This window comes from Pempheris klunzingeri, chromosome 8 (assembly GCF_042242105.1).
Source record: "Pempheris klunzingeri isolate RE-2024b chromosome 8, fPemKlu1.hap1, whole genome shotgun sequence".
In the NCBI taxonomy this organism is placed as follows: domain Eukaryota; kingdom Metazoa; phylum Chordata; class Actinopteri; order Acropomatiformes; family Pempheridae; genus Pempheris; species Pempheris klunzingeri.
The window spans coordinates 20,521,507-20,535,556 of record NC_092019.1 but is presented as its reverse complement, the minus strand read 5'-3'; the positions used below and the strand labels follow the sequence as shown (position 1 = coordinate 20,535,556).

The following is a 14,050-nucleotide window of genomic DNA, read 5'->3' as shown; positions in this document are numbered from 1 at the left end:
TTACTTTAATATTTGCCTTGATGTGTTTTTTTATTGTGTCTTACAGTTGGCACAGTGACAGTGAATATACACTACAACAGTATATCTCAAGAACCAAAAGCCACTGACTAACTGCTGGTAATACATTTCAGATAACAGCTGTGCTTTCTCTCAGAATAATAATAATAATAATAATATTAATAATGATAACACAAGGTACAGCTAATTTCTCACCGTCACATCCCAATGAACATCCCATAAACACTGAGACCTCTGAGGGCTGCTGCACAGCTAAAAAGCCCCCACGGTCTCCTCTGGTGATGCTGACAGGTTGCATTTCAGGACCAAGTAATTCAGACATTAGCGTATGCAACTGTGATTGTGATGGGCCTAATCACTACTTCAGCATTACAGCAGTAACTTCAGCATTACAGCAGAACGTTAAACACGTTCCAACCAAGGCTGATTCACTTACACGTCTCCGCATAAGACAGCCATAAGTGTGTGCAGAGGCTGTGAGAGGCTGTGAGAGGCTGTGTGTGCGCCAACCACACTGTGCAGCTCCTCTGTTATCATGCTGTAGTTCAGAACATCTCGAGGTGTGGTGACTCCTTAATATAATAAGCACTTTAATAAGCTTTAATAAGCACTCAGTTCGACAATGGGCAGAGATCAGCTGCTTCACACAATGCCACGCAAGTCATCGCAGTCTCTAATTAAACTCTCAGACAGGATCATCTCAGGACTTGTGAATGTCCTCCACCCTGACTGGCAGCTTCTGCCCTTTGGTGTATTTGGAATTGGAGCAGTTTGTGCACTCATCTCTCACGCTAGTATTTGTACTTTTTAAACCGTACTCATTCAAAGTTGTCCAGGCGAAGACTTCTACAGGACGAGAAAATCAATATCTTATCATACACAGACTTGTTTGCTTACGTTTTATCAGTGCAAGTGTAGAAATTGAGTGGAGCCAGTCTCCTTATTGGATGACTGAGCTTAATGAAATGACAGTGCATGCAAAAGCAAAAGGAGGCAGCGTAAGTTACTGCGACCGCAGTCTATATGGAACAAGTGACAGTAACTTCTTATCTTTTTCGTAAAATGTACTATATAAAAATGGAAATATATGCTTCTTTGCCTTGTGTGGTTTTGGTTTGTGAAATTCAGTCTTGTGTAGCGTGGTTCTGCTTTCTATAAAAAGGCCAAACACTTTGCCTTAAGGGCTGTACAAAAACACAGGCAGCAGTACAGACACACACTCAAGCACACTCCTTAAGGTGCCGAGTTTGAATTTCTTTCAAAACTGTAGCCATTTGACATCACACAGTATGGAGAGACATGACTGAGTGCAACAGACCTGGTTTTAAGTGCAACTGTGCTGCTTGTGAATGTTGGTTTTCGTCTTCTAATGTCACCATTGCTGCAGACGAACCATGTTGTCATGCTCCACTTTAAGCCCCATTTATGAGCTTTGTTCTTTCTCTATAAACCTGTCTTACCTGTTCTTCTCTCCCACGTCCTCCCGCTCTCCTCCTCCTCCCCCCCCCTCTTTCTCTCCCTCTCTCTCTCCCTCTCTCTCTCTCTCTGTACTGCATGACCCATCCTACTCCTTGCTGACGACTTGCCATGACTAGCCTCAGGAAAAGTTGCTCAATGTTAATGTTTGACAAGTAGGAAGAAGGGCCTTGGCTGCCATAGCGCTGAGTCTTAGACAACACAACCACGAGTTTTTTTTCAGTTCTCCTTCTTCTCAAGAGTTTGTTTGCTGCTTTCTGAAGGAATTACATATTCAAATCTGAAGGAGACAGACAGACAGATACCATGGGTAAGTCAGCGGCATTACTTTTCTCCGGTGAAGTTCCTTAATGTTTTATCCCCTCTGCTGTCTGTTTGCTGGGTGTCTGAAGATTTGATGGTAAAGCACAAAGAGTAAATGCAATGTAGTAACAAAACTGAGTTATTCTGGGTCTGCACAAAATGCTGTGAATAGTTATATGGATGCCATTACACAATATTGCACAGATTGAATGGATGATCTTGTTGTGTTTTTTTTTTTATGTACTAATTTTTTCGTCCTTTCTTTGTCGGTGAGTGCTGGGAAACCTACTAACGCTGGAAAAAAAAACATAATATAAAACACCACTTTTAAGGAATGATTACTGACAGAAGAAAACAGTTTATCTGTAATAATCTGCACAAAGCCCATCTTTGCTGGCCTCCACTGCTGAGAGGTTTCGTCTCGGTTTTCAAATGTCAGGACACATCACTTGTGCAGCAAGTACACTGGCCTTTGTGCAAAGAATCTAATTTTCTGCCCTATTTACGGTTCCACTGTAGAGGTGCTGGTGCTGATCGACTTCGAGGGCACCATGGTAGACGAGATCACAGTGAGGATGGGGGATGTGGTCAAGAACGTCACCAAGGCCGGCGAGGAGGGGTGGCTGGAGGGCGAGCTGAGAGGAAAGAGAGGCATCTTCCCTGCCAACTTTGTGAAGGTCTGTTAGGGCCGCATAGCCCCCGGCATTGTACCGTCACCGTGCTGTGTGTTTGTGTATTCATGTTTCTCCACACGTGTTAAAATATGCCCCGTTTTGGTTTGTTTCATTGCAGGAGGTGCCAGTCTATTTGATAGGTGACAGCAAGAGGGAACCACGAAGCATTAGAAAAAGTACAATGCTAAGTCTAAATTCTCAGCACTCTTTGTTTTCTTCTCTGTTGTCAGCTTAGAGAGCAGAAAGTAGCTGTCCACACTTTGTCCAAAGAGCATGTGAGGATTTTCAGTTTTAAATTTCATCAGTATATATTTTGTGATCAGACTCCTGCTAAAGTCCATATTTGTAAGCATTTTATTGTGTGAAATGTTGGACCCAACACCTTTATTAGGCAACTTCTATTGCAATACAACATGAGTCAATACTAAGGACAATAAAGTAAAACAATCTTATCTTTTTTTTAGCCGTTTTGTAAGCAAACAAACACCTGCTCCTAAATCTAATATTTACTCTCAATGGACTGGACTTTTATTAAAAAAAATAACCGTTAGGGAGATGCTATCTACTTCAAATGATCTATCTCTCCATTTGGAAAGAAACTCTTCGCTTGCAAATTATCAAATGTGTGGTAAACTTGTATGTGTACAAAATCCAGAGTTAACTGCACTCAGAGTAGTTCTCCTAGTATCTCCGTTTGCATGCGAGTCGAATCAAAATACAGCATGAAAATACTGGATGGTGCAACTAAAAACAGGTGGTTTTTTTAGGGTCTTTTAGGGGCTGAAAACACAAGTGCTTAGAATTGTGGTTAGTGTGGTGCATGCACTCAGCAAGACTCAAGACTCAGCTGACTGTAAATATCTGTTTACCACATTCTCGCCACACAAATCCTAAGTACGATGTTTGAAAATGGAGCAGATAAAAACAAACAGCAACTTTGAAGGATTAGACGTGTTAGAATTATGAATAAGAGCCAGGTGCTCTGCGGCCTGAGGGCAGTCCTGCTGCGAGAGACTCCTCTGCCACCCATCAAGCTAAAACACACACCATTATTGAGCTCTAGTTCCTCAGTCATGTATCATCTCTAGATTGCAAAACGTTACATCTGTCTGTTGATGTGGCTGCTGATTCTTTGTCTTTCCAGCGAAGCGGATGAAACAGACGAGGAAGTGCGAGGTGGCGTTTGCGTACGGCTCCTTGAACGAAGATGAGCTGGATCTGGTTGTTGGGGAGACTATAGAGATCATCAGAGAGGTAGAATTTCCCTCTGCTTAAACTGCGATATGGCCAAAACCATAGCACTATATGTAAATCAGGGCGTTGTTATGTTTACTCAGCTAATCTGAGGCTGGGTAAATAAAAAGCATTTTTCATAAGGTATTCACTCATTGTTTGGGTATCATACCCTTTATAGTAGGCCACCGGGCTGACAAAGCATGTTGCCTGGATAAATTACGGCTTTATGGAAATTCATGTGAACTGATCTGACCAGTTCATAGCATCAGGCCGAGCAGAGATCCTGAGACAGATCGTATTCTCTGGAATGTATCCCGATGGTATCGAGCGTTTTAACAAAGTGTTAGAGCAGCCGTACAACACACGGCTTACCGTTTCTATAAAATTAATTCTTTCTTGCTGTATTCTGTTACTCCTTCGTATGTTCTGCACAACAGATCGAAGACGGTTGGTGGATGGGGGTGAAAAATGGCAAAGTGGGAGCATTTCCATCGAATTTCGTCAAAGAAATATTCATTTCCCCTAAAGGTTGGTAAAGCCAAGTCCTCTGTTTTCTTTTTTTTTTTGTTCCTCTATATTAACATTACTAACGATTATCAATGTGGATACAATAACAGATTTCAAGCACAATGAGGGCAAGGCACGACCCAAGCTCACTGATGCGATGTTCAATAAGGAGGTATGTTATGTAAAAACAACATTTCTGAGACGTACGAGTTGTTAACCTTTGACTTAATGTACTTTCATTTTGTCCTCGTAAAGATATCACAAAGGGCAAGTGTGAGAAACAAAGCAGGAAATGGTAAGTTTACACTTATTTTTTTAAGCTGTTATGAATCATTTCTTTAACACTGATGTTATACCCTGACTTTGGACACTGTTTCTATTTTTAATCAGCATTTTAAAAAGACAGGTCAATTCATACCTAAACACAGTGGTAACTCCTATACTTTTACCCTAATGGTTTATGGAGACGGTCAATTGTAAACCCTTACAGTAACGTTACTTAATTAATCACCATATAGAGAGTTACATCAGATTTCAGGAACCATGGTTTACAACTTAACAACCTCTTTCCAGTGATACTTTGACTTGGTAATGGGAGGGTTGCACACAGTAAAAGGCTGATAAGATTAGTCACCACTGTTGAAACATCTTATTCCTGTCACATGAAGTATAATGCTAATTTTCCACGCTACCATGTTTTCTCCTCAGTGGTGGAGTGTTGCCAAGTCATGTTTGACTACAAAGCCATAACGGACGATGAGTTGGATCTGAAAAACGGCGACGTTGTAGTGATACTGAAAAAGGTTTGAATTCGTACTGTTATGTTCTGGCATTGTTTCGAACATCTTATCCCATAATGTCACGCTTTTAACACTCTTCTTCTGACACAGTAGTTGCATGTGTATCAGTGTTCAGCTGGCTAAACCAGTTGTGCCACAATGCACAAACTGAAGCATATTTGTTTTCGTGAAAACAAATGTGGCAGCCGCCCAAGTTGTGTCTTTAAAAAAAAAAAGAAAAACATCCAAAATACTTTCTGTGATGAAATGATAATAAAGCAGCCATGTCTTGCTTGACCGTTTAGTAACCTCTTAGCTGCAATTTCACGTCCCAAAGGACGCTGCCTTCTGATGTGACTCTTTAATCTCCATCTGAAGGAAACAGAAGATGAAGGCTGGTGGGAGGGAGAGCTAAACGGACGCCGTGGTTTCTTCCCTGATAACTTTGTCATGGTGATACCACCAATGGACACTCAACAAGTGAGTTGACTAAAGCGCGTTCTCCCTGTTGGACTGGACCTTCGCCATGTTCAAGATTTGACGGCACTGCTCCGTACCACAATGAACCAGTCGACTTCAAAGTAATTTATATCAGCTTTGTGTTTTCATTATTTTGAGGTGGCTCAAAATGCAAAGTACACAGTGCCAGATAATCTGCAGCTGCCTGGTATTTGTCTCACTGTAGCAAGTCTGCAGCCAGTGTGCAGTGAGTCAGGGTCGTCTTTGACATCCTCTGTTTTGGAATGACTCACTGAAAATTCCCTCGGTGGAAAGAGTGTGTAAAATAGAGACGCCTTGAATTCACACGGGGATGTGCTTGCCAACCTGCTGAGTTTTCTGTTTCTCCTCCTCTAGTCTGGGACCACAAGCCAACCGCCTGCACGCAACAGCAACAACAAACTCTCAGGTAAGACAACGGCATGTATGTTACAGTGATCAAACATGGCAGCACGGAAACAAACGCCGTCTGACACGAGAGCAGGGAGCTGGGCTTCATGTTTAAGAGGTTCTCCTCTGACTCAAGGCTTCTGGCTGCAGTGGTGTTTAGCCTGGCAGTGTGCTGACAGTTTGAGCTGTGATGGACTGTTGTTTTAGCAGATGGAGAAACTGGCAGCCATAATGGTTGGGGGATTTTCAACATTTGGTATAAAAGTGGTCAAAATGGTCCCCTGACCAATGTCATTATTTCAACAAGCTGCTGAAGCAACTTGAAGCCCTCACAGCTTGATTCTACATATTAACTCACTACAGTAATCACACTTCTGTTTCTTCCATTTTCATATATGCTCATCTGCTCAGTGGTGGAAAGTAACCAAGTCCGTTTTCTCAAGTACTGTACTTAAGTACTTAAAGACAGGGTCTGCAGCTTTGGAGAAACTAGCAAGAGTAGCGAGTAGAGTATAATCAATCAATCCTCCAAAGCCACTCACACAACACATGGCACACACCTCGCACTGCCTGACCAAAGTTACTCCTGGAGGACGACTGAACGATAGTGATGAAAAGACCATGTCGCCGCGGCTTTGCAGCTTGGTCTCATGTTTGTTCTGATGACAGCCTCTCTTATCCAACAGCTTCAGTAACTATTATATTGTGGATTCAAATCATCAATACAAAATATAACTCCTGATAATAAAAAATAAATAAATGATGAGGTCGTATTATAGATAGCTACCCAGCAGTAGCTTATATAAAGTTTCAGTTAGTACTTTTACTTTGGTTATCTTTTGATGCCAATACCTGCTATATTACTACAGAGTGGTACGTCCTCTAAAGTAAAAGATTTACCTCTTCCACTATTGCATCCACTGGATGGCACACAAACGCTTGTGTTAACCGAGTTAACTGTGTTATCAGTTCATTTTACTAGTTTGGCCTAAATAACTGAGTTTCTACATCCTGTTAATTCATTATTAGAAGATAATCCATAGCCAAGAGTTACATGATCTATTTTTGGATTAAATGAACCTGGAACATAGTCTGTTCAGACATCAAGTATTCATCAGGTCACCATGCAAAGGTTAAACAGGCAGATCCAAAAGCTTGGATCCAGATGAACAAGTTTACAAATCGTAATTATAGTGCATTAAATGACACACACACACACATAATACACACACTTTGTCAAGGTTTGGCTTATTTAGGGTTGCAGTTTTTGTTCTCTTGCAGATTTTGTTTAGGTTTGTAACCACCTTTGGATAAATTTAAAGATATTTCTGAGATGGATTTTCTTCGTAAAAGTGGAGATTACATCTTTTTTAATTGTTGCTATTGTGATTTTGGTTAGAAGCTTTAAAAAAAAAAAAAGAGCGAAGGAACATTAACAGCCTTTGAAACAAGAAAATGTAGAGATCAAATCTGTGAGCCACAGATCTGTGAGCAGGATGTGGCTTCTTGTCAAGTTGCAGCTGAGGAGGTCTGTCTGTGGTGCACGTTGCAGAATTTAGCACATTTTTTGTATGGACAAAAAACAAAGCAAGTCAAGTTCAGATCTCCAAGACTTTCCTTGGTTGGAAATTCAAATCCCATACTCATCAAAACATCTGTGGCTTAACGGGCAGGTACCACACAAAGCGCTCGGCTATTCGAGGACGTCACCTCGCACAGCCTCATAATTTGGATCGCCCACCACATTACGCTCATTGCACACAGTATCATTCACATGAATTTCACAGGAAGTCTCAGACTATAGTGAGATGGGGGATGGTTAGACGGGTCACGTGACACAGTTCAGGAGTCTTGGAGGAAACAAGGGGGTGGGGGGGACGGAGGAGAGCTCTGTCACTGAGATTTTCACAACCAGCACAAGAAGCAGCACTTGAGCTACCACTGCTGTGTGGATGGTTTGCTTGAGAGGGACTGTTGCACAATGTACAAGGTAGGCTTCCTGTGTTCTCATTCGGTCCTCTGTCCATCGCTGACTCTTTAGCGTTGTGCTGAGCTTTACTCTTTTTTTTTTTTTTTTTTTAGGGCTGGACATTCAAGCTGTTTTTCCTTCTTAGATTTGTGCTTATATTAACTAAGCAGAGCTGTAACAAGGTGCCTCCCCCTTTCCTGTTTGAAATGAGCACTTGCCTTGCATGGCAAATAGGGACCTCTCACATTACTGTCAGTTCACTGAGGTTTCCTAATTCAGGCATCTATTCTCAGTCTCCAAGGCAAAGCCCTCTCAGGGGCTCTGTGTTTTCTATGAGCTGAGCCAGAGTGACTGTCCCCGATGAACTTGTTGATACCCTTGGGAACTGTTGCTGCAGCGCTATTGGATACAGCTGTGACTTAGTGCTCCAGTGGTGCGCACATCTTTGCCTTCCCATGCAACTGCTCATAAACTAGACTGCAGTTTAATTAAAAGACCAGCAGCATTTTTTTCCTCCACCACATTAAATCATAAGTAAACACAAATTCTTCTCTTTGACTAATAAAATACGCTGGTGGCTTGTCACTGGCAGTGTTGTAGCTTTCCTAAGTCAGGTAAATGAAAACGACCATACGTTGGTGGTGATGTCAATATAAGCAGAATGAATGGGGTGTATCGGTATTATCATTTTGTTTATTGCAAGTGAAGCCACACCTGCATGCTACATTTATTTATGAGAGGCAGATTTGCTGAGCATGTACTCCCTTTTTTTTTTTTTTTTTAGCAACAACCTGCTTTATATTCATATTGTGGAACACCATGACAGCTGTGATATACCCTGCAGACGGAGAGCACCTTTAAAGTAGCTGCCTAGGAAAACATTTTTAAGCAGGTGATTAGACTCAGACTGACAAAATCCCAATGTAGGATGCCACAGCTTCATGCTGTGTTACAGATTGTACCAGATAAAACATTTTCAATCTTTTATCTAAAGAGCTGCCATGCTAAATGCATCTTTGTGCCAGTGACTCTCATTCGGTACTACTTTTTCAGTGAAGACAGAGGCCTCAGCGATGGAGAAAGGTGGCCCAGCAAAGACAAAAGGTAGAAATGGCAGTGGCTTTTTTGTGGCACCTTCCTTTGAAAGATATATAACATTATGGAGTAACGTGATGAATTTGCTTTACAGACGATAAACCGGATGTTAAGGACCTTAGAAGCAATCCTCCAACCAAAGTCAAGCTGCCATCCATCAACAAGCCCAGCCCGCCACCAGTCAAAGACAAACCCAACAAGGTTTTACCCAAGTGAGTGACGTCAAAGTATCTCTGATGTTGTATCTCACCACTAATCTCCACGCAACACCACTGAAGACTTACTAGACAATATGTCGTCCAACTCAGGGACGTGAATGGTGATTCATTTGCAACCTTTTTAAAGCAAAAGGCCTTTAGGAAATGTCAGGAACACTTTCTCCTCTTCTGGTCTGGCACCGGGAGCGGCACCTTCAGATGTTAAAGGTTTTGGTTGCCACCAGCAGTTGCTATGGTGTCCTTAAAGAAGAATGCCAGGATGCCTGACCTTTAGCGGCTCAGTGGAAACTCTGGGATGAGTCAGATCGGGCCTAAACAGACGAGAGCAGCCCATTTCCTGTTTCCTGAGCAAAACACACACACATACAGGCACACAAACTGGTCCCGTCTTGAGGGGGCTTAATAGAGAACAAGCTTTTTCTGAAAATAGTTTCCAAGTAAGTGTGCTTGGAAGGGGAACATTTCCAGCTTCCTGAAGAATCCTACTTAATGTTTAAAAAGCTCCATACTCCAGGCCTTTACCTCAAGGCTAATGGTGTAGAAACCTCATATCAGATCATATCAGAAGACTGCAGCTGACATGCTCTGCACCTGCAAGCATCAGTGTTTAGGAAACTGGAAACCACATTCAAAGTGTTTTGTTTTTTTTATGTCCCTTTATGAAAATCTAAACTACAGCCTGAGAATCACATTCTTTTCAGAGTTTTTGAAGGATTTTTGATTGGTTTTAACCGCTCATGTTCCCCACTTTGTTTACTTCAATCCAAAGGTTGATATGTGTTTAAATCTTATCAAATTGTACTCTTATTTTCAGTAGAACCAACGGTGATGTGGTGTCTGTTTCACCGAAACAACCGGAGGAGAAAGAGGCCGACCAGTTTGATGGAGTGAGTTTGCAGACTGAGAAGCTGAGTCATCCCACAGCAAACCGAGCCAAGCCCCCGCAGAGGAGACCACCATCAGGCCTGGTCCCAGCAGTCCATGTTAGTGACTGACTAATATTGATTTATCTGTTTTTTTTTAAGTCTGAACAAAACAGAAGCGGGGAGTTACATAATGAATGCTTGACTGAGGCTGGAATCACTGACAACCTGCTAAACCACAATTTCAGCATATGACCTTTGCAACTTGAGATAACCTCTGAAATAATGTGGCAACTCCTTATTGTGGACATACTTGTCTAGTAAAAATTAGTAAAACACCCATTCTGCTCTTTGGTGATATGCTTCTCTGCAGACCAAATCTGACTGAAATATTTCTATGTCAAGTTATTTCCAGCACAACTTACAATACAATCAATAGGTAAATGTTAGAGGGAGGGCTCCTTGAAGCTCTAGCATTCCCTGGTGTCATTTTGCACTATGGTTCTGCAGTCATAGAAGAGAAATTCGTAAAAGAGGGAGAACATTTCTGCACTTGCACTCTCAATAGATTAGTGTGTAACGTAGCCACACGGTGTGTTTGAGCAAGTGAAAGAGCCCTGGTGAGAGACACGTCCCAAGTTTTCATGAGCAACAAGTTTGGGCCTGATCTCTAGGATTTATCAAAAGTCATTCTGGGAAATGAAGGACTTATTTCCCTAAAGTATCCTTTTATGGTTTGTACTTGGCTGTACAAAGGACAGACCAAGGTGTTGAGTTAGCATACTTGGAAAATGAGTTTTTAAGGCAGGTTGTGATGAATGATTATCAGCAATGTTTGCTATTAAGGCATGGCTTGTGTTCCTCTGCAGGTCCAGAGTGTCACTGATCAGACAGGACCAGGGTTATTGCCAAAAAAGTTGAAGACAGAGAAAACACCTGCCTTGCAAAAGGTTTGTGACCTTATTATGATGATAATGTTATGCTATCTATGATGAAACGTCACTCTTATTGTGCAGTGTGAGTAAAAGCATAAAGCCAAAAGTCATGCAAAGCCACCTATTCCACTACAGGGTACAGAAAATCTCCTGCCGTCACCTGCAAAGCCTGATCCTCGACCCAAGACGCCGCCTCCAGTTCGGCCATTACCGCCCAAACTAGTCGTGGATGGCAAAACTGTGACCCAGAAAATAGACCCAACTGTGGAGGGCCTGCAGGCTGAGATCAAAGAGCTGAGGATGGCTCTGGAGCTGCTACAGAGACAGCACGAGTGAGTACTGCTCATTTGTAATGTGGCCATGCTTAAAGCCTGAGCAAGTGGTTTAGTTTATCCGAGAGGCAGCAAAGCTCAGTCTCAAAAAGAGGGACTTCATAACACTCAAGTTCCCCATCTTCATGAGGCGTAGACGGACCCTCCTAGATCAGATTAATTCCTGGCGGTGTTTGTGGGAACCAGCGCACGGGAATACAAACTACGTACTAAACAGTTCTATCCAGAAAAAACCTGTTAGATCTTACTTCTCGTCTCTTTGATTTGTAGTTGGTGGTGAATCTACAGGTTGTTGAAAATGATGCATTTTGAAAAAGCATATTTCCAATTTTGCTTAACGGCACGTTATTCAATAAAAATATACATGAGCTTAAAGCCACTACACTCCCACAGTCCACCCACACACTTATGTTGCCTGATTAGACCTTCTCTAAGGACTGTGTACAAACTGAGCTTACTCTCCTGCTCAGTTTTCTTTCTCCTGCTGAAGTGTCCCTATAATGATTCCTATTGGTCCTCAGAGTTTTGTGACATCTCACATCGGTGTTCCTTAATGAAATCCATTTATGCCTGTTTTCAAACACACTGTAAATGTATCTTTATGAAAAAAAAGAAGATAATCAGTTTTCAGCCCCCCCCCCCACCCCATTTAGCCCTTTTGATGTCTTAATAAAGCTCTCTGAGACCCTGCATTACCCATAAGTCAATCCTCCTCGGGTCTGTCTACACCACTGTATGTTGGCTCTTATGCTGACTTTTATATGGGAATAGCTTTGAGCTGAGCAGGTAGAGGAGGCAGGGAACAGCGTGACAATGACCTGAAACTCTGTTAAGCTGAGGGGGGCTGCAGACTCTGGGGTCATAACTACGAGCGCCCCAAGTGTCAGTTACAGCTGCTTTAAAGAAAAGTTAAGTGACAAACCCTCCAATACTAACAGGACGATTAGACAATGCTTTTTTCACTACTGCGATCGAGATTGAGGCGATTTCTGTTTCAAACCAATTCATCCCCCCAACAAACGTAGCAATCTAAACTCATACGCATTTGCATGACTTGTAGTGTACGTCTCGACCTATTTAGATATGCACACGTCTGCAAATTGCTCTTTTTGTTTGTCTCTTTTAATCAGGCGAGACATGCAGGAAGTGAAAGAAGAACTGAAGGAGGAGAGAAACAAACGACTGGTACTGCAGGTCAGCGAGGCGCGCCTCAAGTTTTGCATGCATTCACATTTACTGACTGCTGCACATTGCCACAAGAAAAGAATATGGAAGCTGTGGTCCCCAGCATCATGACTTTGGTATTATTGATTGAAAAATGTCTTTCCCACGCAGGAGGAAGTACAGAGTTTGGCGACGAAGCATTAATCCCAACACAGACTGTGACTGGGCTGCCTGTCTGACATTTGCCATGCAGGCTCCCATACTGCATATTTAAACAAGACGAACATTTTTCTGAGCTGGAACGGGGACGGAGAAGACAAGTGACCTCTCCCGCTGCAGACACACAAGCAGGGGGCTAAATTAGAACGCATGGATGGACAAAGGATCGAGCTAATCCTGAACTGGACTGGAGAAACTTGATCCTTTTACTTTTACGTGATGTACTGTTAAATGTTTTACAAAATTTTGAAATGCTGGAAATGACAAATACTGGTCCTGAGTGGGTTACTCTTGGTTTGCAAATGAATGTTTTACATTTTTCACTTTTATTACTTTTATGATATGACATTTATGCAATGCCTCGGCAGAACATGTATTCTATGCAGCTGTACATAGGAGGAAGTATTGTGATGTATTTTGCGAAGATCTTAAAGTCTAATTTAAAGTCTAATTTAAAGTCATCCAAAGGGGCATTGGTACATGGATGTTAATACCTGAAGTAACAAGGTCAAAAACTGTAACAATTCCCCTTTGGATGGTGATTTTTCACACCAGAATGTAAATCTCGGTGGTGCCACTGGGGGGCGCTGTGTGACCAGCCTACATGACCATGGATCAGTAGGCGGCTGGCACTAGTGACCATACATTAGAAAACAAGAATCATAGTTCGTTCAGAATTAGTTAAAATTTATGGAAATGGCTGATGGGAAAGCACAGTCTTCTTATGAAACTAAATCTTAAATGCTGATGCTTCAGGAGTGCAGAGTTCGTGGTCGACCACATTTTTTTGCAGAGAAGTGGAAAAGGCATCCTGTGTCACTCAGAGAAAGACTGACTCACTCTGCAAACTCTGTCCACAGTGACTCATAGCGATGGATATAGAGAACGTGGGAAGAGAATTAATGAGAAATTCTTTGCACCCACCATAGGGAGAACAATCCAACTGAACCATATTTTGACTACGCCACCTTCAGAGTAAGGCGTATAAGATGTGTTTTTGGCTCCAAGCGGTGGCGGCTGTGCACTCCTGTCTAAGCCTTCCAAGTGTTGCCCACTGTAGAGCACATCTGGACGACATCTGGAGCTCATCGGAGACCGGGTGCTTCTGAAACTGCCATGGGAACATACTATTTTTAAAAACTGTTGCGTTGAATAATGGTCATCAAGGGCACATTCCCTCTTGGACGAGGGGTGAAATAAATGAAACCAGACAAACAAAAGGATCTGTTGATATTGCTGACATTTCTGAATTTTTCAGAGACGTGAAAAATGAATGCCCTTTCTGCGGAGCCCTGCAAACACAAGTGAAGATGTTACTGTTTTCACCGAGGGACCTCTAAAATATTCAATATTGTCAGTGATGACGGGCGCTGT

The 14,050-nt window shown here is 42.2% G+C and overlaps 1 protein-coding gene across 3 annotated transcripts; it reads left to right on the top strand.

The window, feature by feature from the left end:
• The first annotated feature begins 1,645 nt into the window (after positions 1 to 1,645).
• On the top strand, positions 1,646 to 14,050 carry sh3d21 (SH3 domain containing 21). 3 transcript variants are annotated; one of them, XM_070835797.1, is made up of 17 exons: positions 1,646 to 1,804; positions 2,317 to 2,474; positions 2,590 to 2,647; positions 3,616 to 3,725; positions 4,145 to 4,235; positions 4,325 to 4,386; positions 4,470 to 4,509; positions 4,923 to 5,017; positions 5,372 to 5,473; positions 5,849 to 5,900; positions 8,904 to 8,954; positions 9,040 to 9,157; positions 9,981 to 10,146; positions 10,896 to 10,976; positions 11,097 to 11,293; positions 12,424 to 12,487; positions 12,629 to 14,050. In XM_070835797.1, exons 1-17 carry the CDS (start codon positions 1,801 to 1,803, stop codon positions 12,659 to 12,661), a joined length of 1,482 nt encoding a protein of 493 aa, XP_070691898.1. In that variant the 5' UTR covers positions 1,646 to 1,800; the 3' UTR covers positions 12,662 to 14,050. The 3 variants fall into 3 exon arrangements, with proteins under 3 accessions (XP_070691898.1, XP_070691897.1, XP_070691899.1); XM_070835796.1 differs by having other exon boundaries at positions 1,647 to 1,804; positions 9,978 to 10,146; positions 12,629 to 14,049; XM_070835798.1 differs by having other exon boundaries at positions 1,648 to 1,808; positions 9,978 to 10,146; positions 12,629 to 14,049.